General features: G+C 49.6%; 1 protein-coding gene across 2 annotated transcripts; it reads right to left on the minus strand.

Moving 5' to 3' along the window:
* On the minus strand, window positions 1-25,756 carry LOC144136053 (coactosin-like protein). 2 transcript variants are annotated; one of them, XM_077668217.1, is made up of 4 exons: window positions 25,470-25,756; window positions 9,089-9,191; window positions 5,059-5,216; window positions 1-262 (listed from the first exon to the last, which is right to left on the minus strand). In XM_077668217.1, exons 1-4 carry the CDS (start codon window positions 25,635-25,637, stop codon window positions 155-157), a joined length of 537 nt encoding a protein of 178 aa, XP_077524343.1. In that variant the 5' UTR covers window positions 25,638-25,756; the 3' UTR covers window positions 1-154. The 2 variants fall into 2 exon arrangements, with proteins under 2 accessions (XP_077524343.1, XP_077524344.1); XM_077668218.1 differs by having other exon boundaries at window positions 9,089-9,171; window positions 25,470-25,664.
* Window positions 25,757-27,882: the final 2,126 nt, after the last annotated feature.

The raw sequence follows: 27,882 nt of genomic DNA on the forward strand, positions 1-27,882 counted from the left end.
TTCACTTAGGCGTGACATTTATTTTTCAAGCAATTTTTTTTCTCAAGTTTCGTTCGTTGTGCGCTGTGCAGCTCTGGAGAAGCAGCCCGCCCGTCATTTTGCCGCGCTGCTTAGACGTAGACGACTTGGAAGGAACGGTGAGGCCAGCGTTTAGTTAAGACGCCGTGCCGTAATCGGTTCCGCCAGCCTTGTTCACTGTGTTTTTGATGTTGTCTTCGGTAAGCTCGGCGGGGTCCTCAACCTGGAGCTCCACAGCGAAGTTCTGAAAGGAGCGGGCGAAGGGTAAAGCACACCCCTCTTGAAAAGAACAAAAACAAAAGAGAAAATACATGCTTTAATGGCGCACGAATGAACTAGGTGTATACCGGCCCAGCTATGGCAGCAGCACTGATAAACGCACTAGCTCCCAAGAATCGCTATCACGCAGCCTCATTTGCAGCTCCATTGGAACCGAAAAGCGAGACCACGAGATAATGGTTGTATAAACGTTGCAGTATGTCCTGAACGAGTCAACGTGGCTACTTGTATCGCTCATGGAAAACGGTGTGGCAGAAGCAGATGCTAGTGTGTATCAGCGAGTTCAAGTTTAAGGCCGCGCCGCCTCCCACCGCCTTCGCATGCGCCCGTAGATATTTAGCACGCTTTGAGAAGCTGTACTCGTTCTTGAGGACCCCAGCTGCCTAGCAACAATCACTGCATTAGAAAGTGATAAACTGGCGGAAATTTATCATTTGCGAAGAGTTTCTTTCAGGAACGGTCCGCATCACATGACACGAGATCATCATGGTCCAGATAACGCTTTACTTTTGCTGCAGTAGGCAAAATGTTCACTGGGCCGTATTTAGTAACCTTTCATTTCGTTTTCATTTCATTAGGTTGTGATGTCAAAATAGTGACCAAAACAACAGTTGGTGGGAAAGTGAACAGACAATCACAGGCACCGCTGTTCATGTCTCTACACCCAGTCCGGCCGAGTCACAGGGAGCATGCTCCGCCGTTACGTTGCCCAACCACGGCACAATTTCTTTCTCGAGACGGGATAAGCGCTGATAACGTTTATCAGGCGTGTAAACCTTCTCATCATGCTCTTACATTAGTTGGCACTGTTCCGGCAGCCTGACAGAGGCATGGGTCACGGCATACGTCACTGGGAGCAGTGACCAAAGACAGAGGAGAAAATTAAATGCGTCGTTACAAAATACGGCCCCTGGTGGTGATGATAGGGAGGCATTTTTATTACGTCGCAGGTCTGTCACGCATCGATCGCTTATACTGTGAGTGACGGCAGAATGCTGATTGAAAAGGTAAATATCCGCACTCCCAACGAATACGGAAGATACTGGCCCGTGACACAGTCGTGCATGGCTGGTGAGCAACCCATGCAGAGCCTCGCTTATCGAACGGCTATTGCCTCTACTGACCTGTCCTGTAATGAGAACTCTCTGGTACTCTCGTCACGAGTTTGCTTTCGCGATAGAAGTGTGTCGTACGTGCCGCTCTTTCCTCGTACAACCACCTCCTCGTCGGGCTAACTTTTTTTTTTACTGCTCTACTGTACTAGACGAGTTCGGGCACTATTCTCGGAACGAAAAACCGCACTTGCGGCACAGAAAACACAGTACAGAAATAAAGGACACGTTCGAGTGTTTATTTGACATGTGAAACGAAACGTTCAAGAAAGGCCGCGAACGAAGTTTCAGCTCTGTGCAGCGCCTAATAACACGCCATTGTTTCAAATTTGTGAAGAAACATGAATAATACGCGCCCAGCTTGTTCCTGCGTCGTATAGTGCCAGTCACGCAGCCAAGATTATACGGCCTTTTGCTCAGAGAGGGTAAACTTGTCTGGTCATTTCAGACAACGAGGAGCGTATTTAGTGCGTTGCAAAAGGAGGCGTTTCATGCCTTCCGATACCTGTCAGGAGCATCTGCTCCCTCAGCGTTTTTTTTTTATTTCGTGCTATAGAAGGACAGTGCGCAGGCCTTAGGCATAGACAAGAAAAACACCCCGCGGAGGAAGAGGAAGCGGCCAACGCGGCTTGGAGCGGGGAGCGAAGAAGCACTCGGGATTGGGCCACGACGTGTGGAAGGCCGCTTCTCTAGTTCTCTACATTGCTTTAAGTATATACTGTCACATCTAACCTAATAGACGGAGTTCTTAATTCCTTCGGTCGGTTGATACGACACTGAACTGATCCGATCCGGCTGGCTTTAACAATTGTTGTCTCAGCAGAGCGGCTAACCTTGATCAGCACGCTGAACTGAATTCCAAGATCGCTTTGACATAGCTTAAAGCTTTGAGCGCCTAGGCTTTTTTTGAGATCTGAACACATTATTTAGTAAAAGCGCAACGCACGTCACTGTTTGAGAGAGGCACCCAGAACATCTCATCTTCATGGTGTGCTTTGTGGGCAAGCTAGGACATTGATTGCTGTGTTCGCCGCAGTGTCACAGTGGCTTGCTAGCACTGCTTTCTGCACAGAACAAACTTCATTCAAACCCATTTTTAATCTGTCATGCAGAGGCGCCTACAAGTACTTCTGCCATTGTCGACGTTCGTACAAGAGCTCCATGCACCTGCAAGTCACGCGCAGCACAGTTCAGTCTGCGTTTGGACATCTGATACACCGCCAGGCGCGGAAGGCGCACCACTCGGCCGCGTTTGCTCGTGAGGCAGACAGAACGGTGGCGAAAATGAAGCGGTCTCTCGGTGGGCTCTTCGTCGTGAGCGTACTCTGCTAGCAAAACAAGCGGCGCCTATATTGGTGAGGGCTGCCGGTGCCAGCCAAGGAAGTCTAGCTGCCTGTAAACGTACGAAATGGAAAGCAGACAGAATCGAGGGAGGTACTGCTGTTGCTGGCGATGGGAAGTGGGAAAAGCTTGCAGCTCTTTTGTTACTGCGCGCTGGTGTAGGAAATGCCAATGCCAATGCAGGAAATAAGAGAAACTGTTAGAATTTCTAGCTCGCACAGAGAATACGAAGCTTTAGCCGGCTAATATTTGGTTACTGAAAAGAGGCTTCGGCACTGCTTCATGTCTACTTGGGCCTGCGTCGTTCCACAAGCACCTGAAAAACTGTACGTTTGGCGTGCCAATTTCCCAGACGAATACAACGAATACATTTCTTGGTAAGTTTTGGGGATTGAAAAGAGTGCTGAACTGTCGGAGACACAGCCGAGAAATACGAAGGATCGCGGCAAGTGCAGTTGGTGAGCTGCGGAAAATGTGAACGTAATGTCCAATCTTTTGCCCGATAATTGCACCCTACACACGTAGTAAAAAAAAAACAAAAAAACAACAACTTGGGGGCTGCCTTAACCACAATCTTAAAGAAGAAAATGCGATAGCATTTACGTTTACTGCTATGATGTCTAAAACGAGTGTCTCATATTCTTGAACTTTTCCCGCCCCAACTCTGGTCGGAACTGGTTCCATTGCCCTTATATGGTATGCATGAGTGATCAGCTTCTAGAATGTTCGATTACCTTCCATTGAATTATCATATGGGAATATACTACTCCGACCAACTAATTCCCATTAATCCGCTTTAATTCATTTTCTGGGTTGGGCTTACTTCCAAAATTTTGGGGGTCCTTTAGAATTTTCCGGGTGGGTCAACTGCAAAATTTTGGGGGTCCTCAGATTTTCAAATTTGGCGGTGCCGTACGAGTGGCCCATTGGTGGTCACGTTGTGTTGATGACGTCATGGCCCTCTCAATCGCATTCATAGAGCGCTACTCCTGGCGCAGTGATGCAGCTGTTAAGCGATGCGCCACCGCCCTGGCATATGGCTGTTTCAAACACAGCTACCAGTGGGGCTTGTGAGAACCAGGTTGCTTTTCACGAGCAACTTCTCGCGACCATTTATTAAATTAACTGCCAACTGCCGTGGTGCGCAGTTTGCTCACAATCCGGTGGGCAGGTTGTCATGACGTCACAAGGTCACGTGACCCCGCTTGATCAATCAGGGAATTTCGTGACAGAGAAGCCGAAAATTTCTAGTGACACGATAGCCTAAGTGCTATCACATTAAAAATGTTTTTTTTTGTTTTGCAGCACCCAATATTTTGAGAGTGAAGGAAACAGCAGAAAGGAGACGCAGAACAAGACGTACAATTTAGGAGCTGACACTGGTTTCTTCAGTGTCAGCTGTAGGCCGAGCAGTTCGCGTTAATTGTGCCCTCGGCTCTTCCAACAATCATAAGCCCAGCGGTGGTGCGTGCGCTCTTTCTATGTCTTGTCCTCCTTCTTCGGCTGGGCCCTTCAGTGTAAGCCATGAACCAACTGGCACAGTAGGTGGCGTCACCTAATATTTTGCCTGAATGGCCACAAGGAGCGTCATAGACCGAGTGTAGACGCCCTGGCTTGCTAGTTCTGCATTTCGAAACGAGCAGCGGAAACACAGGACGGCGATGATAACGACACTCACATAGCGCTGACGCAGAAACAGCACTGGCACACGCAGTGCTGACCAAAGCACCGCTGAGTGCGTCAGCGGCCCTACCGTCCTGTATGTATACGTTGCTCGTTTAAGATTAAAGGCTGAGTTGGTGTCATGCTATATCGCTGCAACTTGCGTATCCCAAAAGGGGTTCTTGGCAAGAACCGAACTCAGAAACTTCGAATGGTAAGTCTGTTGGGCTTTCGTTCCGTCGACGCGAAGACAAAGACAAGTCGGCACTCCTTACTTCGCCCCTCCGCCAAGGAAAGGCTTAAACATAAAGAGGCTTTTTCTAATTTGTGGCATAGCAACACATTCTAATTAATGACCTGACAACGCTGATGTCGGTTTCCCGCCACAGCTGTCCAGAAGGGCCCCTCAGCTCTTCAGTGTCTTATCTAAGTTTCGCTCCGCTTGATGTGTGCTTCCAAGGAAGACTAATGTGGCTCATTTTGATCTTGGAAACCAGTTTTTAGGCTTTACTGTAAAACGCTGGCGAGAATAACAAGCTCGAGCAGGGGGAAATGGCTTCCTTTTGCTAAAGTGCATGCGTAAGGCAGGGTCATATGGCTAAATGATGTGGGTGAACTCTCTGTCTAAGCACATTTGCGTACTCACAGTAATCACTTCCTTGACGGCTGCTTTATCACTGCTGATGCGAGCTCGCTGCAGCACCCCGACGCTCTCAGACATCCACGTGATGAAGACGAACTTGCACCGCTTGCTCATCTCGTCGCCGGCCTGGATTCGGAGGTAGACGAAGGCTCTCTCGTGTTCTGCGGGCAACAAGCGCAGCTCACGTCAGTAGCCGCTGTTCACCTCGAATTTCTTTCTTCCGCTGACGCCGAAGAGGCGTATCGCTTAATTGATATGCAAAAAAAGGTCATCAGACCGGCAAGTAAAAGTTTCTTGTCCCTGAGATCACCAAAACAAAACCTTTGTTTTAGCATGAGTGATACAAACGTCGAGTGAGAAATCGCAAAGTTAGCTTGCTGCCAGTGACTATCACACAGGACAAGAAACTCTCGTAACGATTAAAGGAGTGCTTTGTAAGTATATAAGCATTTCAGCTGCTAGGCTCACGTTTTGCAGACGGCGGGTAATTTCTATTCAGTGAAGAAAAAAAGATGAGTATTAATAGTCTAGTAGGAAAAGTGAGAATAGATCAATTAAGCTTTCCGAAAAGTGTGGTCAGCAAAGTTAGAGAGTCGCTGGAGTCCCTCATTGTTTCTTTCTTTACTTTTTATTACCGGCTTGGCAACGCCGCACGAATCATGTGAACAGAAGAAAACATATACTGATAGACTCCTGCCTGCATTAGGCTGGAATAACCTGAAACTTCTTCAGGTCAGCCACCTTATTCAACAAAGAAAACAATACAGGAGGGTTACACATTTAGAGTAGAAAATGCATTCTTTGAAGTAGTGCAGTGCAGACCTTGCATATTCATGCGCACGCCTCAAATAAAAGTCCCGCGGTTCTTTTCCACACGCCTCGGGCCTTTGGAAACTTTATGCCATTCGCTGCCTAAAGCACCCTTAAGGTATAATTTTCAAAGTTCCTTGGAAATGAAAGGGCCTCTGAGGTAAACTTTGGAAACTTTTCCAATGACTAATCACTTGTCACTTATCTTTGCAGCGCTACTCAGACGAAAGTCTTGGTGTATCGGGGATTCTGTGAAGCAACGCTGCGAGGAAAAAAGTGCAACTCGTGCAAACTCCAGCTGTATGTGTGTTGTAGAGAACAGTACAGATGCATTTGAAGGGCACTGCTTGGCCCTGAGTCACTGAAATTTCTACTCTAAATGTCACTTCTAATTGTATCGGTAACATTGGGCGGCTATGTGCAGGTGCCTAAGCCACCACTTACACTTTTTTTTGCGCTTCTTACAGGTGTAGCCACCCACCATACAATCGGCATGTTGCTGTCACAAAAATATGTCACTATTGCCCAAACTGTGTACTATGCGTTAACACATTGTAAAGAGAGTAGAAAAGCCCGCAGCATGATGCCATACGATTAGGACCCTTCGGTTTCGTGTAAAGCCCGATTTTAACAGATTCTTGCACTCCGAACGCATTTTTTTTTAATAATCGGGTTAAACCTGATTTCTCACCAAAAATAAGCCTTCAAGACGATGTTGGTTTTTCACCACAAGAAAATTTGTGGATATCGAGTGCTTATTCCAGAGCGGTGTATTCAGTCAAGTACGGATTGAGGCGGATGATTTTAAGGATTAGTTCGAAAAGGGTGGCATAGAAGCGAGAGGCCAAAACATGTTTACTGAAAAGACGCCTCATCGTAGTCACTGTATGAAGCGTTACCCACGCTAACGACACCTTCATCCAATGACTTTCCGCGCTTAAAATTGTCGCTGTGAGTTCAACTGTTTTTGCACTGTACAAATAAAGGTAGGCCGGTCTTGCTCAGACGCGAGAGTGCTCCGTAGGAGATTGGTAACAACGCGAGGAAATATTTTTAATAGATTAAGGAAATGAAAATTTAATTCTGAAACATTTTTTAGTGGGACCCGCCATCTTCATGTTGTTGATAAAATAGCGAGCAAAAATAGAGCATTTAATGTCGAGCAGAAAAGCGAACTGCTATATCAAAGTGTATGGTGTTGGTGGAAATTTATTTCGTCGGCGCAAACAGTCTCTTGATTAGGCTATAGTGTCTTGTGTTGCAAAAAAATGACCCGAAAAAACCCGAAATGCGGAAATTTTTTCTCCATAATCTAATTTTCACCCAAATTTGAGCTACAAAAATATCGCCCGATTTTAACCCCACGAATTCCGGAAAAAAACAAAACGCGAAAACGAAGGGCCCTACATATGATTGATCGGTCGAGAGTGGGGCCCATTGCACGTGTTTTATTGTAGGCGTCGCCCGTGTACTGGAGCGCGCGTGCTCCACCAACTTACAGCACTCGTGCTGAAGAGGAGAAGACTGAGAAATAAACAGTAGCTTCAATGAGTCCCAGCCAGCAGTACTTTCAGATTCACTCATGCTAGCTCTTGCGGGTGCTTGAAGAGATTTTTAAGGAAAATAGAGGCGCTGTCTCACTGTCGATGGACACCTAAACCGCGCCGTGGGGAAGGGAATGAAAGGGAGTGAAAGAAGGAAAATAAAAATGTATCGTTGTAGAGGACTCCAGATTAGCTACGACCAACTTGGTTCTTTTTAACGTGCACTGACATCGCACGGCACACGGGTGTCTTTTCGTTTTGCGCCTCCATGGAAACGCGGCGCCACCGCGGCCGGAGTTGCAGGCGCTTAGGTTGCATTTCTCGAGCCCCAGGGATGAGGAGGAGGTTGTATGGTTCATTAAGGCGCTATGCTGAGTTCTGAAACTGGAGACAGTTTGGCAGTGAGTGTGTGCACTTTAATGCTGCAGAGCGCAAGGCCAAGGTCCGCGCGTAGCGCCTTTTGAGACAATGGAACCGAGCTTCCCTGCTGGCGCTAGCACGCCGCCAACACCACACCCAAGCTATGCCTATGGCAGTCTACTGGAGTAGGCATACCTAGTTCACATACGCAACTGAGGGTTTCTGACGAGAAAAGGACATGAGTACGGTCGTCTCAAGACTTCTGAACGCCTAAGACTCGCTTGCCAGTGGCATAACAGACAAACTGACGTAAAGTTCATGGTGGTACTATGAGAACAGTTGATATATTCCTCAATTACAAATTTCCGCTCTTTTTTTTTTTTAAATTTAGGTACTTCGCGTTATCGAAAACATTTTACGTGTAAGTACTTCAGGAAACGACTATATTAGATGGAAACAGCTGGAAACATCGTCTTCTTCATCAACAAATACTACTATCAAACTAATATTTGCGCTTTGAGCTATGTGGCGGTAGTGACAGAGAGATGCGCGCTGCATGTGTTGGCGGGACAACGTTGTGGCAGAAACACGGCACTATAGAGCAATACGCGTTGGCGTTGACAACATTGCTGCAGAGACGTGGCACTGGATGATAGGCCGCCGTCGTGCGTTGGGTAAATTGGCAATGATGAATAAGTTGAAGACACGCGTAACTGGCATCCTGAGCCAGTGCACACCTCAATCGCGTTTTGAGGTGCATGGCGAAGGTGTCCACCTGCAAAAAACTTTGCTTTCGCTTAATATTTCGTCCTTAGCAATACTAAACTGCCAGCCAATTTTTTTTTCAGACGTACTCGCTCTTCAAGTAGCACTACTCTCCCATTCCTTGACAATCATGAAGGAATCCTTGTGATCTGAAAAGTGGCGGGAAATGTGTTCGAGGTGTTGGACCAATGCTTGATCCGGAAAGACGAAGTCTATGCATGTGTTTCGGGAGGTCGTCACAGCAGTGGGAGGAGCTACGAGGGAGAGGAAATGAACGCTGTAACACGTAACGTCACTACGTTCCGACCACTCAGCGTGGTGCGTTGCCATGGCTCGTTACAGTGACGCCATGAGTGACATCGGTGCAACCCTCCTTCATCTTCTATTGTGGTGGTGACCACCGGGTAGTTACCGCGGTTGCCACCCTCTGGTTACCCCTGCTACTACACCTACCACTACTACAACGACGCTCAACCGAAGAAACGGGACTTAGCAGCTGCCGCTGCAAAAAAAGATAAGGAACTGTACTGAAGAGTGTTGGTAGTAAAACTCACCGGAGAGGTTCTTCTTGAGCGTCTCGAAGTCCTCCCCTTTGGAAGTGGCCCGGATCTGCCCGCCGTCGTACGTGAGCAGGGCCCTGCGGCATAGTCGCACATCCTGCACCACAGACGGCTACGCTCGGACACTTCTCCCATGCGTCACTAATAGCGCTGCGTGCACAAGCTACGTGGGCGGTTTCTGCGTGCGTGTTCATTTAATAATCTACGTAGCCTCAAAGCTATCCAAGCATTGCAGAGAGGAGCGAGTCAGGAGAAAGAAAAAATAATGTCATTTTACAGGCAGTTTGCAATAACAATGTAACGCAACCTTCAAATATGCAGGATTGGAGATAGAAACGAGAGAAGGCGGGCACATGATTCCAATCCACGCTGTTGTTTGGAGTTGATGATTCCAAATATGGCTTGTGACACTACTCTCGCGTCTTTCTCTTAGTGGACATGACGGCCGAAGCTTGAGTCAGGAAGTCAGGGGCCAAGTTCTCAAAACTGCTAGCACGTTAGAACAGCCCGCTAGTGGGCGGCGTCTAGGTTATCTTACTGTAGGCAGCAATGATTGCCAAGGTGGCTGGGGGCGCGAGCGAGGCACGAGCGTCCAAATAGCTTTGAGAATCTGGCCGCTCTTTCGCTGCTGTGGCTTTCACCACTACCGGTCTTACTGCACGCTGGCACGCACGCACGCACCCCCCCCCCCCCACACAAACACGCACGCACGTACACACAAACACACACTAACACTCACACGCAGGCACGCACGCACACAATATTGTCGCTGAGAAACGGTTGGCGTAAGGAGGGCTGGTTTACTTGCTTTAATTAGACGCGCAAGACGTTGGAACGCTTAAGGCAGCAGGCAGCACGAGAGATGAAGAAGACGAAGCATCTAGCCCCGAGATGGCTCAAGGCTTGCCAACTGCCAGGAAATGCAGTTTAGCCGCTGTATGGCGCCACTAGAGTAGTTAGTAGTGTAGCATTGCTCCCCCTCTCTTGAAGACACCGACTCGGTGTGGTAGCAATTGCAGGCAGGACCACAAGGGCAGTCGCACGTGTCTGGCGTGTGGTGTAGACACGCGCGAGGGGCTAGCGGGCGTGGTACGGCTTCATCCGAGCGACGTGGACAACTTCGGAGGTCGGCCGTCTAGAAGAGCGAACTGTTTCTTGGGGGAGAACTTCGTAGGTAACTTGACTGAGCTGGCGGAGCACCTCGTAGGGGCCAAAGTATCTGCGTAGAAGCTTCTCAGAGCGTCCACTCATGCGGATTGGGCTCCACACCCAGACTTGTTCGCCGGGCAGGTAACGCACATTTCGGTGGCGGAGGTTGTATCACTGAACGTCGTGAACTTGCTGGTGCCGGATGCGCTGTCGAGCGAGTTGGCGGGCGGCCTCAGCGTAACGAACAAATTGGGCAGCACCCATAACAGAGGGGGTAGCGCTAGCTGGAAGCAGCACTGCATCCAGCATGGTTGTGGCTTCGCGACAATGTACTAAACGAAATGGAGTGAAGCGCGTCGTTTCCTGGACCGCAGTATTATAAACAAAGGTGACGTAAGGGAGTATGGCGTCCCAGTTCCGGTGGTCCGCGTCGACATACATAGAAATCATGTCGGCGATCGTCTTGTTGAGCCGTTCGGTGAGGCCATTCGTTTGAGGGTGGCAAGCGGTTGTTTTGCGGTGACTGGTGCCGCTTAGGCGCATAACCTCCTGCGTAAGGGCCGAGGTGAACGCTGTTCCCCTGTCAGTTAAAACGATGTTGGGTGCACCGTGACGAAGCACAATGTTTTGAATGAAAAAGTTCGCAATTTCGTCGGCAGTACCACGGGGAAGAGCTTTAGTCTCACAGTATCGTCTGAGGTAGTCGGTGGCGACCACAATGTAGCGGTTACCCAGAGAGGACTCCGGAAATGGGCCGAGTATGTCCATGCCAACTTGGTGGAAGGGAACCTGAGGCGGATCAATAGGCTGGAGTAGGCCGGCTGGCTTAGGAGTAGGCCGGCTGGCTTAGTCGGCGGCGTCTTGCGACGCTGGCACTCGCGGCAAGTTCTTACGTAACGTTTCACAATTGCAGCAACCCTTGGCCAGTAGTATTTTTGCCGTATTCGTGCCAAAGTTCGACAAAAACCCAGGTGGGTCATCATGGCTCGCCTGCAGGACTTCGTCGCGAAGGGCCGTAGGCACGAAGAGTAGATAGACAGCTTCTGTTGGACTGTAGTTTTTCTTATACAGGACGCCGTCACGTAAACAGAACGACGACAGCGCGCGCGAAAAGATTCGCGGGGGAGACTGAGCGCTTCCTTCTAGATACTCAATGAGGGGCCGTAGTTCGCTGTCGTCCCTTTGGTGTTGAATGAGGATGGACGTGGAGATGGCACCAAGAAAAACAATCGTCGTCGGGGTCAGCTCGGTTGTTCTCGATAGGAGCACGAGACAAACAGTCGGCATCACTGTGCTTCCTACCAGACTTATAGACGATGGTGACATCGAATTCCTGAAGTAGAAGGCTCCAGCGTGCAAGCTGTGCCGGGGGATCTTTGAGGTTCGCCAGCCAACACAGCGAGTGGTGGTCGCTGACGACCCTGAAAGGGCGGCCATATAGGTACGGGCGAAATTTTGTTACTGCCCACCCAATGGCCAGGCATTCTTTTTCGGTGGTGGAATAGTTCGCCTCAGATCGTGACAATGTGCGGCTCGCGTATGCGATTACGCGTTCGAGACCATCCTGCCTCTGCACAAGGACCGCACCGAGGCCGATGTTGCTGGCGTCTGTGTGTAGTTCAGTGTCGGCTGACTCGTCGAAGTGTCCAAGGATGGGCGTACTTTGGAGACGAGTGCGGTGGTCTTCAAAGGCGTGCTGTTGCTCCAGGCCCGAGAAGAATGGTTCGGAATGTTTCGCGAGTCGCGTGAGGGGCTCAGCGATCTGGGAGAAGTTCTGCACAAAACGCCGATAATAGGCGCAGAGACCCAGAAAGCGGCGCACACTGCGCTTATCGGTGGGCACAGGAAAAGCAGCCACGGCAGCAGTCTTATCGGGGTCTGGGCTAACCGCTTTAGCGCTCACGATGTGGCCCAGAAACTTAAACTCTTCGAAAGCGAAGTGACACTTTCGGGCTTCAGGGAAAGACCGGCCGACCGAATTGCTTCGAACACAGCGCGCAGGCGTCTCAGGTGCTCTTCGAACGTGTCAGAAAAGATGACAACGTCATCCAAGTACACGAGACAGGACTGCCATTTGAGATCGGCAAGAACGGTGTCCATCATTCTCTGGAAGGTTGCAGGAGCCGAGCACAGGCCGAAAGGGAGCACCCGGAATTCGTACAGACCGTCCGGTGTAATAAAGGCGGTCTTTTCCCGGTCGCGTTCGTCACCTCGATTTGCCAATAGCCGCTTCGTAAATCTAGCGATGAGAAGTACTTGGCGTGGCGCAGCCGGTCCAGGGAGTCATCAATACGCGGGAGAGAATAAACATCCTTTTTAGTGACTTTGTTTAAACGTCTGTAATCAACACAGAACCATAGGGTTCCATCTTTCTTTGCCACTAGAACAACAGGCGACGCCCACGGGCTCGTCGACGGCTGTATCACGTCGTCCTTGAGCATTTCTTGAACTTGGCGGCGAATGGCATCGCGCTGCTTCGAAGAGATGCGGTAGGGCGGCTGACATAACGGCCGTTGGTTGGCGTCAACTATAATTCGGTGCTTTGTGAGCGGTGTCTGCCTAACCTTGGAGGTCGAGGAAAAGCAGTCGCAGAAAGACTGGATAACGCTTTCCAAGCAGCGTTTCTGGTTAGTTGGGAGGTTTGGGTTCACGTCAGTGTTTATGCGAGTGGTCGGTTCCTCCACTGATGCCGAGGCTCCGGACAAAGCGTGCTGTCCCGCGAATTCGCTGAGTTCCTCGAAATACGCAATAGCTGTTCTGCCAGGCAAACACTGAGGTTCACAACCAAAATTGGTCACCAAGAGTTCGGTTCGGCCCTTGTCCAGTTCAACAATTCCTCGAGCAACACAGACTTGCCGACCAAGGAGCAGCGACATGTTGGTTTCAGCAATGCCACGAATTTTAGTGCTGTTATCGCACTCTACAGTAACAAACATGCTGGATCTTTATGGGATCAAAACGTGGTCGTCACAGACGCATAACTTAGCCCTGCGTGGCTCGTGGCTCGGTATCGTCGTCGACAGGACCTTGGATGGAAAACGACACGATTAGCTCCTGGAGGTTGATAACGGCACCGTACTCTTGAAGGAAATCCAAACCGAGTATGAGGTCTTTGGAGCACTCGGATAACACAGCAAAGCAACCAGGGAAAGTAACACCGCGGATCTGGATTCGCGAAGTGCAGACACCGATAGGAGTTACCACGTGGCCACCAGCTGTCCGGATCTGCGGCCCAGACCAAGGGGTCAGAACCTTCCTCAAGACCGTGGCTAACCGTCTGCTCATTACCGAAAAATCGGCGCCGGTATCCACGAGTGCAGTAACGTCGTGGTTGTCGGCGGATACCGGAATTTCGGCGGAGGCCAGTCGGTCGCAGCGCGTCGTCGAGGTCGTCGGGTCAGGTCGTCATCGGTCGGAGCGTCGCGGCGAATCGTCTGGTGGAGGCTCTTGACTCGGTCCAGTAGCGGCAGCCCTACTCCCGGAGGACGCCGTCTTCAGTTTTCCCGACGTGGGGACGTACCTCTGAACTGGCCAGAGGATGACGGGCGGCCGGGCGAAGAGAACTGCCTTGGGGATGGCGATCGGGACTGGCGTCGCTGCGAGGTCGAAGATTGCACGTTTTCAGACAAGTACTGTTCGATATCCCGTGGTCTTTCACCGTAGCGTGGTCGAGGTGCGCCAGGTGAAAACCCTCTTAAACCCATCCTGCGGTAGGGGCAGTGGCGGAGGATGTGGCCAGGCTCTTCGCAGTGGTAACAGAGCGGCCGATTGTTTTGCGTACGCCAAACGTGCGCTTTGCTCACGGGGGGCCTGAACTCCTGCGGCACGGAGTGTGCTGTTGCGATTGGCTCCTGCAGGTATTGCACAGGAGCGATGGGAGAAAAGGCTCGCATCGCTGGCCCGGGACTTCGTAGCGCCTCGCTGTACGTCATAACGGAAAGCGCCGGGTGTGGAGCTGGGGGTGGCTGCACAACTCGTCGGATTTCTTCGCGGACCACGTCCGTAACGGCAGCGACGTTGACCTGTGGAGCTTCAAAGCTAAGTTTCGCCAGTTCCTCGCGCACCAGGCTTCTTACAAGCTCCCGAAGGTCCTCGGCGGGCAGCGACGTAGGCGTGTACTGGGACTGGGAAGCGGCTGCTACAGTAGCCTGACGTCCGTAGTGGGCGCCCCGTTCCTGTACAGAGCGCTCGATACTCAATGCCTCCTTGGTGAAGTCGGACACTGTTCGTGGCGGGTCACGGACCAGTCCGGCAAACAGCTGCTCTTTTACGCCACGCATTAAGTGGCGTACCTTCTGGGCTTCGGGCATAGCAGGGTCGGCCCGATTGAAAAGTCTGGTCATGTCCTCGATGAACATCGCGACGCCCTCGTTCGGCTGCTGTGATCTCGAGCGCAGGGCGATTTCAGCTTTCTCTTTTCTTTCGCTGCTGGTAAATGTCGCTAGCAGCTCTCGACGAAAAGCCTCCCAGGTGGTAAAGGAAGCTTCGTGGTTCTCAAACCACGTTTTGGCCGAGTCCTGCAGCGCAAAGTAGACGTTGCGCAGCTTGCGCACGCCGTCCCACTCATTGAAACCCGCCACTCGGTCAAAGCTGGCCAACCAGTCTTCGATGTCCTCGAACCTGTCCCCGTGGAACGGTGGCGGCGATCGAGGTGCGTGAAGGACAAATGGCGGGGCATTCCCGGAGTGCTGGCTTGTCTGGCTAGCCGCGGTGGATGTCATGGCCCTTACCGGTGCTGTCAGTTGGCCGAACTCGGGTTGTAGGCCTCGCAGGCGGCGGCTCGCCTTGTGGACTGGTGTTGTAGCCACGCGTTGAGAGCTGACGTGAAAGGTGTCCTCGAGGTCAGCGTACATGGGCCGTCACCCCGCACCTCTACCAAATATGTCACTGAGAAACGGTTGGCATAAGCAGGGCTGGTTTACTTGCTTTAATTAGACGCGCAAGACGTTGGAACGCGCAAGGCAGCAGGCAGCACGAGAGATGAAGAAGACGAAGCATCTAGCCCCGAGATGGCTCAAGGCTTGCCAACTGCCAGGAAATGCAGTTTAGCCGCTGTATGGCGCCACAAGAGTAGTTAGTAGCGTAGCAATATCAGAACGCTGTGCAAGGTTTGCTAAAAATTTGTATATCAAAAGCAATAGTTAAAGCCATATGTGCAGCGAAAATCTTGCATTAGGCTCTGTACAAATCAAGCTTTCTTGGAGATCATGTTTAGTTTCGGGGCGGCTATTGAGTGTTGTAAGTAATGTTATGAAGATATTGATGAGAATGAAGTCAATGTTCTGACGGAATCCTCTCTGATCAGGATGGTATAGGACGTAAGTAGATGACGCCGACCAAAAAAAAAAGGTGATGAAAAGACGTTTCATCACCACGGCAGCCTTGTTCACAATCAAGGCTCAAGGCTCCCATGGGGGAGCCTAAAAGTCCTTTCGTCACCTTTGTCTTGGTCGGCGCCATCTACTGTCATTGATGGGAATGGTCTAACTTACCGATGCTCAGCAAAATCTCTCTGTTAAAACCTGTCCTGCGCTCGAACCGCAGTGGCTATAAGACTGCCATAGAAAACCAATGCGATGCGTTTTTGACAATTATTAACACAAAGCTACGGGCGTTCCTAGGAGGGACCTGCGATATATTGATTGTTATGGTGCAGTCTTACTATATGCGAAAAAAATTTGCGTTCATGAATAACTTCCCGTTGAAACAAAAAGCGCCTGTCCAGAATTTCTGCGTATGACTGCAGATTGTATCGAGAAGTTCGCAAATTTCTGCCGCGTCGCGCAAAGCGGGAGCCACAGCTGCGTTATTTCGTATTGTAGTGTCCACGTTTATCGGCTTGATTCGTTTGCTCGATCGCACACAACGCAGCCTTGTGGTCACTACAGCTGCGCGGTAAACAGGAACGCATATTGTCCACCTGAGTCAGCGTTCCTGCCTAACACTCTGCCAAGGCAGGTACCGGTGCAAGTGGTCAGCTGGTTTTCTGCCAGTGTCATTCTCCGCAAAAAGGGAGTTGTTATTCGCATCTCCAACCGCACAAAATCAGTTGAATGTTGTGTGGTTGCATCGGACATGCAACTGATGTGTGGTGTGAGATGCGAATAACAACTCCTTTACTGCGATGAATGACACTGGCAGAGAAGTTTCCACTGTATCTTCGAGACGCGGTCTCACTGACGCTACGTGACGCGGTGCCAGGCCAAGAGTCCTGAATGGCACAAGCAGTAGTATGTCGTGCACTATAGAAGTGCAGCCCGGGTGCGTCGCCGAGGGACGTGTGCGGCCGCAGGCTTGCTCTTCGGCCGCCTCGTAGAGAAATTCATCTCTTCGCAGCGCCGAGCAAAATTGTGCTTTTGGAAATCGAAAAGCGGATGCAACCACTGTTGACGGTCGCCAAGAAGTCTGCTGGAAGAGTAGGACGCCTATAGCTGCATTAATGGGCTGGCCATTAAAGTTTTAGTTGGCTAGATTATTCGGTATTTTGCGGCGAAGAAATTATCTTATTTACAATGAAGTCTACATTTTTAAAACATTTTAAACATTGCAGAAAATTGTGGTTTTAAATATAACTGAAAGACCTGTGTAGAAACGCTGTGATCACTCGTGTATGGACGCTATTCCTCTCAACTTCTTTGCTGTCGAGACGGTCATGTTTTCATGTGAAGTGCAGAAAAGACACATGGGGGCCTTATTTGTTTTTGCGATCCGCATTGGCGATGTGCTGCACTTTTGGACGTTCAGACACGCAGTCTACGATGAATGGATGCACGGATGAATGCAGTAATTTTTGCCACTTTGGGTTTGCCATGGCGCAGAGATCAAAAGAGATCAAAAGCAAACCGCTAGCTGAAAGCACGCCGGCTACGTGACTCAAGTTTGCCCTGGTTACTTAAATCTAGTAAAGTCATCTCTAGCGGGTCTGAAAGAGCAAAGCTTCAGACTTCGTGATGTGTATGTTTAGCACATTTGTTGACAGATTTTTTCACTGAATTATTTCGCCCGACTTACACGTCTGTGTGCGCGTTGAAGATTTGGTTCCCGCTGCGACCAATATATTTTTCGGAGGAAGTTCAGGTAACTTGTCTTAACTGTATTGCCTTGTCTTGCGCGTGGATCTAAGCAAAACCACGTAAGCTTTAGCTGCACTCGCGGTGGAGGCGGCGCTTTTGACCTTGGGATGCGCGCACAGACGTCTTGACGACGGGGTGCTGGTTAAGCGCCGGTGCAGCGCTATTTTGCGCTTTGCTCGCGGAAGAAATGCGACTGCAGATGTCTGCTTGGCTCAGTTCCGCGAAAAGGAGGATGGCAAGCGCTGAGCGAGTCGCGTCTTGATGTCGGGAGGGAACGAAGCGAAGCCCGTGACCTTTTCGGGGCCCGGTCCGTTTTCCTTTGTGCGGCGCGCGTGGCTCCGCGGGGATCCTGTCGCAGTGGGATCTCCTCTCCGAGCTCCCCGGCCCACGCTCTTGTTGGCGTCTGCTTGCGGCCGCATATTGTTCGGCGCCAGCTACTCCTTCGACGCGGGTGGTGCAGCCGGGGAACCACTGGAAATGCGCGGCGCGGCCTATGTGGTTCGTTGTTCGGAGCTGAGGGGCGTGCAACCGCGGCACTTATCTGATGCATCTCCGGGGTCGTCAGCGGCTCTTGGAAAAGTAAAAAACTAAGGTGCTGCGCGGGACGCGTGAGTAGGCGCCGACAGCAGCTAGAGAAAGGAAAAATAAAAGGTAAGAAATGAAGAGCTGCCATCTGGAGACGTTGCACGCTCCGAATGCGTATCTGGGCTTTACTATGTGGCGCAGTTGAAATACGGGCTTCGAACCGTGTACGCCTCGCAAACGTTAGACTTTCGTTGCACGAGGGGTGATTATAACAAAAACTGATGTCTCGAAATAGCGCGCCCACCGGCGCAAAAAGTGCACTGTGGGAAAGAGAGATTAATGGCAGCAGGTCTTATCAGCGAGTGGTGCTTTCGCCGCCACGTGCGTTAGTGACCGACGTGCATCCTATTATAAACGTGGGAAGGCCACTTCATCATGGCACTCGTCGCGCACTGCGTGCAATTTGAGCACGAAGCGGCTACAAGAACAATGCGTGTGTTTCGAGCGCTACACGAAAACTGCCAAGACGTGTACACAGACGTTTAAGGGAACCTACTGAGGAACGGACGCGTATGAAGCTAAATGTAGTGCTGTGAGTGGTTCGATCGTCCTGGGGTTTGAACATCATCGGCTTGCCTTAACATCAACCGACGGCGGTAGGCCCTCTGGATGTTGTCCCTCTAATGGCCTCCTGTCGAAACCTCCGCATACTTTTTCTATTTCCCAACCCTAAAACAGAAGTAAAATGGCGTCGTTTCCGAACTGCAATGCAATATTAGGGAAATTGCACTCACGGACAAGTTTTTTTTGGCAATGCAGCAGAGGTTAGGTGGAAAGGGAATGAGACAGGCCTTTGTTCCCGTGCCGTGGGAAGTGGGTTGGTCGGGCTAGGGGTGAAGGGGGGAAGTTGGAGAGAGGGTTCGAGATAGGTAGTGCTGAGTAGTATACTCCCCACGGCACCGGCACAAAGACCCGTCTGCTTCAATTTCTTGCCTAACCCCTGCTCCATTGCCACAAAAAGTTGTCCCCCGAGTATAGAATTCTCGGTACCACAAGCAGTATGAACCATTTGCAGAGTGAAAAAAAACAAACAAAAAACGCCATGGTAACTGATGCATGGCCAGTTGATGAGGCTACTTCGAAAGGGACAGATTTTAAAATTTTTGTGCGACGAAAAACTTGCAACAGGAGTCAATTTTCTCTTCCTCTATTTTTTTTCTGCCTCAAAAATGGTGCAGCCGAAGTTCTCCACATAACCTTCCGACCAAGAGCGGAAGGCAGCAACGCCGCCGTGTACTTCTGTGTAAATGTTGGAACGGCTCTCTCATATCGAGTGTACTGACTCAAAGACGCTGACCTTCATAGCACTTCGTATACCGGCTGACCTTCGTACCATTCGGCCTCGAAACGCCCTTGGCCGATATGAACGCACTGGCGCTTTCGCGTCTGCAACGAGGGCCTTAAAGTGCGGGAAATTATCGGAGGTCCCATCTTTATTTTCATTACACCCTCGGCGAAAAAAGTGGCTCCGTTTGCGGCAATTTATTTTCACTCGAGTCCGGCAGCGGGAGCAGTGGTGTCGGCCCTCGTTTAGGGACACATCGATTTCAGCCTCGTTTCCCTTTTCTCCCTGGCCGAAAGCAGCCAAACCGTCAAAACTGAAGGTTGGCTGGTAAAGAGAGAGCGTGTGTGTGCGTGGGAGAGAGAAAGAGACAGAAAAGGAAAGAAGGTTCCACGAGCCGAATTATTTCTGGCCACGTAGTGTAAACAGAACGAAACAAAAAGCGAGCGATTGCGGTGCGTCCTGTTTCGTTCGCATATCTCTTCTCGCCCCTCGAGGCTGCTAGTTTGCTTTTTTTCCCTCCCGTTTTTAGTCATATCGGAAAACGACGCGCAGAATAATTCAGGTGCAGAGGGCTCTTTTTTTCTTTTCTTTCGTCCACTAGCTTGAAGTGCCCGAGCAAAAGAAAAGAATCATAAAAGAGGTTATGCGTTAAGAAAACCAAAAACAACGATGCGCAAGCCACTGCGAATTATTAGCCGGACATTCTTAAATATTTATTTTCCGCGTCGATTCATGAACTGGCCAGCCTTTTGCCTGGCTTCACATAATGGAAGCTTCTCATGCGACGTCCCAACCCGGCGGAGCTATCGCTTAGATCTGCATGTAATTTTAGGTCTTGCTAATGCTTCGCGCCATTAAAGCAGCTGAGTGCGAAATCTGGGGCCACAGAATACCGTCGAACCAGGTTGCACAACGAGGCTACTGTAGGCGCCTGCGGGGCGTTCATAATAGGTACTGGTGCTGCTGCTGCTTTTCCCACCTTTATTTTTGCCTCTGTATGCAGTTGCCGCCGCTGTGGCACTTTGCACAACCCGTGACTGCTGCGACGAATTTTGCCGGAAAAATAGCAAACAGGAAAACGCAGCGCGAAAAAAAAAGGGAGAACAAAAACAACGGCTACAGCTGACTGAACGGCGGCTGATCTCTTGGCCAAGCAGTAAGTGATTGCTTCGCTGTAGCAGAGGCGCTGCTGTAGCAAACGGGATACGACCGAAGATACGCGCTTCCCGCTTTTAACTAAACCCCACACTTGCGTAAGCCTTACGAAATTGGGTTAAGAAACCCGCTTTTAACCTATCCTTGCACTCTTATGAACCTGAGGGGTGTTAGAGGGGACCCGTCTCAACGCGCGGAATGCTTAGCGTCGAAAACGTTGCTCAATGGCGTTGATGGGCAGCGGAAAACCTGTGTGAGAGCGAACCCCCCCCCCCCCCCCCCCCCCTTCCGCAATAAGGTTCGCTCTTTCGTTTTCTTTATCTCCTTTCGCTTTGTCAAAGCCAGTAAGCGGGCAGAGTACCGAAATATGTTAATAAGTGTGAGGACACATAGTGTTCTTGCTTCTACGGCACCAACGTGATGTAGGGTCGCCTGGGCGAGCTATGCGAGTGGAACGCCGTTGCACACCTTGCGCGACTGGCCAGGATTTCTGGACTGGAGTTTCGCAAGAAGATCCCAGCGAGGAATCTCTCAACTCTCCCTCCTGCCAAGGATTACGCTCCAAAAAGAAAATAAGCTTCGCATTGGTGCGTAAGGCACTCGTGGAAGCCATGACAGCCGCAGCCGAAACAGTGCATTTCACATGCCCAAGGCAAAGACACATGGAGACTTTTCGTGGTTATTTTCAGCGCCAGAAATGACACGAAAGTATGTCTCGCCCGTAACACTGGAAGCAATGGGTTTCATCAAAAGTTTGATCATGTGAGATATTATTAGAAAAGAAAACGCTATCCGGGAAAATTTCTATTTAATTTACAAAACCCTTACAAAAATTTCTTGTCTGAGGCCCTGGTCGTTTCAAAGTTTGATGAGTTATTTCACCGGAATGCAGAAGTTAATCCGGAGCCATCCACTACTGCAGCATCCCTCATAGGCGATGTGTCCATTCCGGACGGTAAACACCACAAAAAAAAATGAAGTGAACATTCTGACGTTGTATGAAGATTATGGTTATGTTTACTCATTTACTTATCAATGAATCAACTTTTGTTGAACTTAATAAGAACGAGAATAAACCCCAGCATGGCTTTATTTTATGCACAGAATGAAAAGAAAATAACTATCCATCTCGCCTTCGAGAGTCGATATAAACTTTATTACGCGCGTACTTAAAAATGAATGCGTAATTGTCAAGGCACACACTATGCACGCATTCTTTATCGATAATTAATTTGACCATTAAAGAGTTTTTCAGTCTTTGTTGCACCTAACATAATTTTTTTTTACTTGTGCACTATTCAGCATTCGGCGATGCGGTTCTTCGGTAGGAGACGATGGGCATTTGACGCTGAAAAAAAAAAACAAACAAACAAGCAAACCTGTTCCTTCTACAGCACTCACCGCTGTTGCTGCGTTATCGAGCACCTTCTCTTTTACTGCTGCCTGTGTCTTCTGTCATCGTTATTCAAGCTGGACTAAATTAATAACCACGTTTCCTGTAAGCGCGCACTTCGCTCGTATTCAAGCAGGCGCGCAGGCCTAACCTCTACCTAATGCAACAAAAAATATAACTGGGCAAGACGAGAGGACCTTTATTCTGCGTGCTCCTTCGCTTCTGGCCCTTTCTTTTCTGCACGACCTGAAACGGGCAAGACTTTAGGAGAAGCGCGCGCTCAAAGCGTCTATTCAGCTGGAAAGTACAACGCGTTGAGGCCGTACGAGGGTACGCACGAACACCAGCGGCGCGGTCGGCTGCAGTGCACGCGACGAAGGCTCTGCAGCTGCGTGACGGTCGGCACCCATTGGGTGTTCTCGTCAGCGGCACGGGAAATATAGCTACCGGACCCATCGCTCTGCGGGACGGCATAGCAGGCTGTGTGCGGGAGAGAAACCGGCTTGTGCGGGAAGCGCCGCGCGGAAAACGTTCTGCGTTGCGCGTTTTCCCGCTAGTGTGAGCGCGCCTTGACGCTTTAGTAGCCGGTCTTCCCTTGTCTACATGAGACTCTGCGTGCTTTAAGGGCTTCATGCAAGCCCTCTTGCTGCTCGCAAATTTCAAATAAAATGCAGTCTTCGAAAAAAAAAGCTGAGTTCATGCTGCGGGAAGTTTACAGTAGATCCAGAATTCTGCTGTTTAAAGGGTGTATCTGCCCTTCATGAGAACTGGTGTGGATGCCCCGATGTCACTGCCTCATTTGCCGTTGCGTTGCTTTTGTTGTGGTCTACATATTCTGCTTGCTTTACAGCAGTCCGCACTGCCACTAATGGTGTGGTGTCTGTACCTGCCAGCCGATTCGCGTCACGGCACAAGCACTGGGCTGCGTTTTAGGCCCTCTACATATCATCAGTCTTCACAGTACAGAGGTAGTGAAGCGTACCGTGTCGGGAGGGAAAATACACTAGATTACGTGTCTTACGCTATTGGTCAGCTGTTGCGTTTACTTCGGGTCTGCAGCGAAGCAAAAAGAAAACAAGTATTGTCGAAACGTGCACATATTGACAGCGTGCAAAATAGAACCGCCTCCGTCGCAAGAAAAAAAGAACAAGCGATAAACCTTGTGCGCAGAGTATTATTACTGAACATTGAGCACCGTATTACTTATTGAGCGTTTTCATTTAGCACACACAAGAACGTCCTCCTTTAGGGGGAGTTGTGATGCAACTTTCTCAAAATTAATATTCAATACTGACATTACAGAAGATGTCTTTTTTACTGAGAGACATCTGATATAGAACCTGTTAAAGATTAACTGACCATATACGTGAACGCATTGTCGAGGACATCTTGAGTCCAATCTCTGCTGTGTACCGCATCCCAACGAGGGGTTTTTAATAAAGAATATGTTTTGATCAATCAATTCGTTTACATCTGTGAAGAAACTGCCTGTCAAAAAGAAGCATAATTAGGCAAAACAAAGCCTACGCAGGCCGTTTTGCTTGTCATGTTTCTCACCGTTGTTACATTTCTCCAGAGGGCACGGAATTAGCAGTCTTTCGCTGTTGATGTCGCAGCGATGCCCCAGGTTACTGTAACTACCCCGCGAGTGGTTTTACGCTTCTCTTCCTGCTCTTGCGCTGTTTACGCCGCTCTTGCAAGTCGGCCACATCACCGTGCACAACAGAGACGTGTTCTACGGCGAGAGCCGTTATTAGGAGCCCATCCAGAGCCGCCGTGTAACTGAAGCCCGCAGTAGTTTATGGCACCGATCCAAGCGGATCGGCGCCAAGCAAAGGAAAGGTAAACAAAGAGCGAGAGAGAAAGAGAGAGAGAAGAGGAGGGAAGAAGAAGAATGGGAGAAAATGGAGAGACGCTGCCGAGGAGAGAGAAATAGAAAGCACTAGGGCTTAGTGAAGACATGACGTCTCTTGCCGAATGTTTCAACTAAGCCGCAGCCTAGTTTAGGCAGTAATTTTTTTCTGGCCTCCATCGCGGAGCCTGTCATGCTCTTTAGTTGTTACGATTGCCGGATGTGAACTCAGAGCCTTGCATGTTTTGCTTGAGTCACTCGTTTGCATAACGCATAAATTCTTATTCAGCAGTGACTTCAGAGAGCCCAAGCAAAAGCGACGCGCTTCCTTCTAATGAAGAGATCTGCGTGCCGATTTGCGCTTTCTTTGCGACGCTACCGAACGGTACTCGGATATAAATACCAAACGAAAGTCATGGACATCCATGGCCATAGCTGAGGTCGCAAGCTGTTTGCATAAAAAAGAACATCGTATAACAGAGAACGAAGAAAGAGGTAACAAACAGGGGCCTCCTTTTTGGTACCTCACTCATATCTTATGCGCTCCGGTTTTCTTGCAAATGTGCAAGCGGCAACGCGCTTTATCGACTGTACCTTTCACACAGCTTCTTCGTAATTTCTTGATTAAATGCAATGATTTCTTCTTCTAGTGCGGGCAGTCCACAAGCTACAACTTGGGGAGATGGAAGGATAGTTAAAGCGGGGCTTCTGATTGGGCTTGAGAGGATATACTTGTAATCATCGATAACTATATCACACGCAGGGCCGGGCGGAGGGCCAGGCAGGGAAAGCAAGTTGAGTACTGAAATTCGCCTGACTGCAGGGTGAACATAACGTTAGGTGTTGCAGCAGTAGCAAGTAAGGCTCTGTGAGAGGCCTCCATTTCTTCTGCGGTGACGTTTTCACACCAAAATAAGAATTTCTTTTTTAGTTGGTTCCCCGACAACGATAAGTCACCGCCTCAAAAGTCCAGCAATTTCTTATTCCCCGACTCTCGCTCTATCTTCAGACTGAGCTGATATCCGAGTTATGGTAAAAAAATATGCGAGCAGTTTTTTTTCTTACGGTCTCAATTTCTGCAGAAAGGAACGAAAACCAAAGTGGTAACTGAAGCTCGCATGCGGACTTTTCATTCTGTGTTGTGCCCGTATCTCTTGAAGTTTGTGCGTTTTTTTAAAATCCAGATATGTGAGCAGAGATTTCTTCCTTGGGGCAGACACAGCTTGGAGGTGCTCAAATCTGCCGCTACGCGATAGAAGGGGGGTTTAGTTTAGAACGACACGCTGCATTGCAGCTCAACTGAACCACTAAAAACTCAGTTAAATTCGAAAAAGCCATGGGCTTGAGGAACTCTTAATATCACAGTGTCTCAAATCGCAGATCAACTGGAAGAATTATAATGTCTCTGTGCCGAGTGCGCGTTTTCGAACCTCAGCTATGGCATCGTACGGGCATGCATTCATTGTGGACGAGTCGAGCGCGCAACCACTCCATGGTGCAGCTGTGGAGTTTTTGCGCATTCGAACTCAGCTACCTAGATTTTTCCAGAAAAAAGAGTACTAATGTCTGTAAGTGACATGAACCAGAAACAAAATGCTAACTGAACGTGGTTGTTAAACTTTTTCTTTTGTAGGCTGCAAGACATGGGTTAAACTGCCAGCATTTAGAATTATAGGGAAGTAGCATGGGAAGCCTACACGTTAGACACTAACGCGAACATACGTACGCGCGAGACCACCCAACTTGATACATTGCAGCCTGAGAGGACGCACGCATTATGAGCGGCACTACCCAGCAGCGAAAGAGCCTCACATGCATTCACTCTTGCCTGCTCAGCTGTACAGCGGCAACGCTTACTTGCCGAAAGGACGAGAAAGGCCTACCAGGAGGTGCTGTTGCGGTCGTCCCTGACGTCGTCGTAGGCGCCGCGGACAGACTCGATGTGGACAGACATGGCGATCCGCAGTTCGGAGTGCGATCCTGTCAACTGACGGCGTCGAGCAGAGAAGCGCTAATGAAGCTTCGCCGCGTCTGCCGTCAGCTGTTTGCATGTCCGCGTAGGGCGCCGAGAGCCGCCCCCTCGCCCGCGACGCGCCGCCGCCCAATTATAAGGCATGACTCAAGGCTCGGCAGTGGAGTCTCCGGCAGTGTATAAACGCAGCGTTCGTTGTAAACGACCCTTACGCCCAGCGAGTCAGTGAGTGTCGGCTGCAGCGGAGCGCGGGATCGCATAGCGCATTAATGGGCGGTGCCTTGCCATGGGCTACGCTGATGGAAGGCGAAGTGGTTTCCATCCCCCTTCCTCCTTGTTCTTAGTTATAGGCTGGGGCTGTTTGGATACGCTGCGTGATCGCGTTGTTAGCAGAGACCGCCATCCATCACTTGAGAATGTGCTCGCGCGTGTTGGCGTTTCCGCGATAGATGGACGAGCACTCCTTTCAGTTTGCTTCTGGGGCGCTGAAGAGCTGCCGTGTGATCGGCGCATAGCACTTCAAATTTCCTAGTTCACGCCAGTTTTGTCGATGGCGGTAAATCATCCCAATAAACAAACATTTGCGTCTATGTCGGGCGATCAATGAGGCGTACCTCTTTTCTCGTTCATTTAAACAATAGGGCGTCTTGCAAAACATCAATCTGCCCGGGCCTTTTTGATTGTCATCAAAGCTATGCTGATATTTTGGCGCGGTGGATACAAATGACGAACCAGCCAGGTCCTGCCGTCAATCTTACATTACAGCTGATCTGTACAGGTCATGTGTGTAGAGTGTCTACAGGTCTTTCCATGAAAAACACGTTTTATATGGGCCAGCATTCCGTATCCTTTTCAATTTTACCGAAAGATATTTCCGTCCGTCCAAACGATTTTATGAGTAAAATAGGCAAAAAAAGGGAAAGAGAAAACAACGAATGCGTATTAGAGGCTTGTCTGAATATGCGCGGAAAAGTCTCGGCGTAAAACAGGTGAGAAAACTAGTGCTGAGCTATGCACAAAGATGTCGCATGGCAGGGTACGAGGACTCGGTGCTTAAGTGAAGTCACATACAGGTGGAGACGCTAGCACTCAGAGCTGCTAAGGTAAAGGGTCGATTTGTAAGCAGCCGTCAAGAAATGGGAATGAGCAGCGAATCCGCGTTGTGCTTTCACCGCGAGTCTTTGGGTATCCATACTACGTCCAAACATAGTGCGGAGCTGCTCACTTCTAACCAGAGGAAAGTTAATTTGTTGTCCTGCCTTCTCTTTTGCCGCCACTTGAGGCCACTTTGTACCTCTCATAAGCATTTATACGCATGCATCGGGCTTCGCAGTTTTATGTAAAACTTTGCTGTGTGCATTGTTCAAAGAGGATCACAGTTTTGAGCGAGCCGTAATAGACGTCGTCGTCACCAACCACTGCATGCTTTTCTCAACCTCCAGTGAATCCTGTCCTGAGCCGCCCTATATCCCAGCACATCTCCCCATCGCTCCTACCAATCTGCCGTCCCCGCCTGCATGTTCCTTTCCTTGGTATTGTCGCACCGCTAAAGCTAGCTAGGTCTCCATTTGGTAGCGTGCCTGAGTCTTCGGGCTGAGGAAGGGCTGAAGCTTTCAAGTTGAGAAAACCAAAACAAGGTGTTGTAAAGCAGCTTTACGAACTTAATAACGATAAAAAAGGTTTGAAGAGCAAAGGGTCAAGAGTTAAGAGTTCATTGTGGCGAGCGTCTGGATGAGCCCTTTTCCCAGGGCCCAGAGCGTAATTTCTCACTCATCGTCGTCCTTAAACCTCCTCAATTGTGTACACTTGTAACAGAGGGATCAAACAGGCATTGTCATTCAGACCGATCGTAATTCGCAGAATTACATGATATACGAAATTTTACGATGAGACTCGTAATTATATAGCCTGCGTGGCTTACCAGAACATTAGGCTACTGGATCTGAACCACATTGATCTCGCTATTCAGTATTCAGTAGCAACAGCTGGTTGTACAGCTTGCATACACACTATGATCGTTTGCACGCCGGTATAGCTGTGATTGCATTTCCTTTCCGGGCAGAAGACCACGTTATAAGTTCTGTTATGGCAACGTATAATTAAAAATTCAACTCTAAGCGTACTCTAACGGCAACAGACGCGCAGGGTCCAATTCGTTTAGCTGCTCCTACATGGCAGAGTGATGCAATTAAGATTTGATAGCGTTTCAAATATTAACATATAGGTGGTGGACTGACTCATTGGTGTATCTGCGGTCTTTCTGTGTGACAGATTAACAGACTTGCCTTTTGGTGCCAACCTATTGGTTTATATGTCGTCTTGCT

Source organism: Amblyomma americanum, chromosome 1 (genome assembly GCF_052857255.1).
Source record: "Amblyomma americanum isolate KBUSLIRL-KWMA chromosome 1, ASM5285725v1, whole genome shotgun sequence".
NCBI classification, from domain to species: Eukaryota; Metazoa; Arthropoda; class Arachnida; order Ixodida; family Ixodidae; genus Amblyomma; species Amblyomma americanum.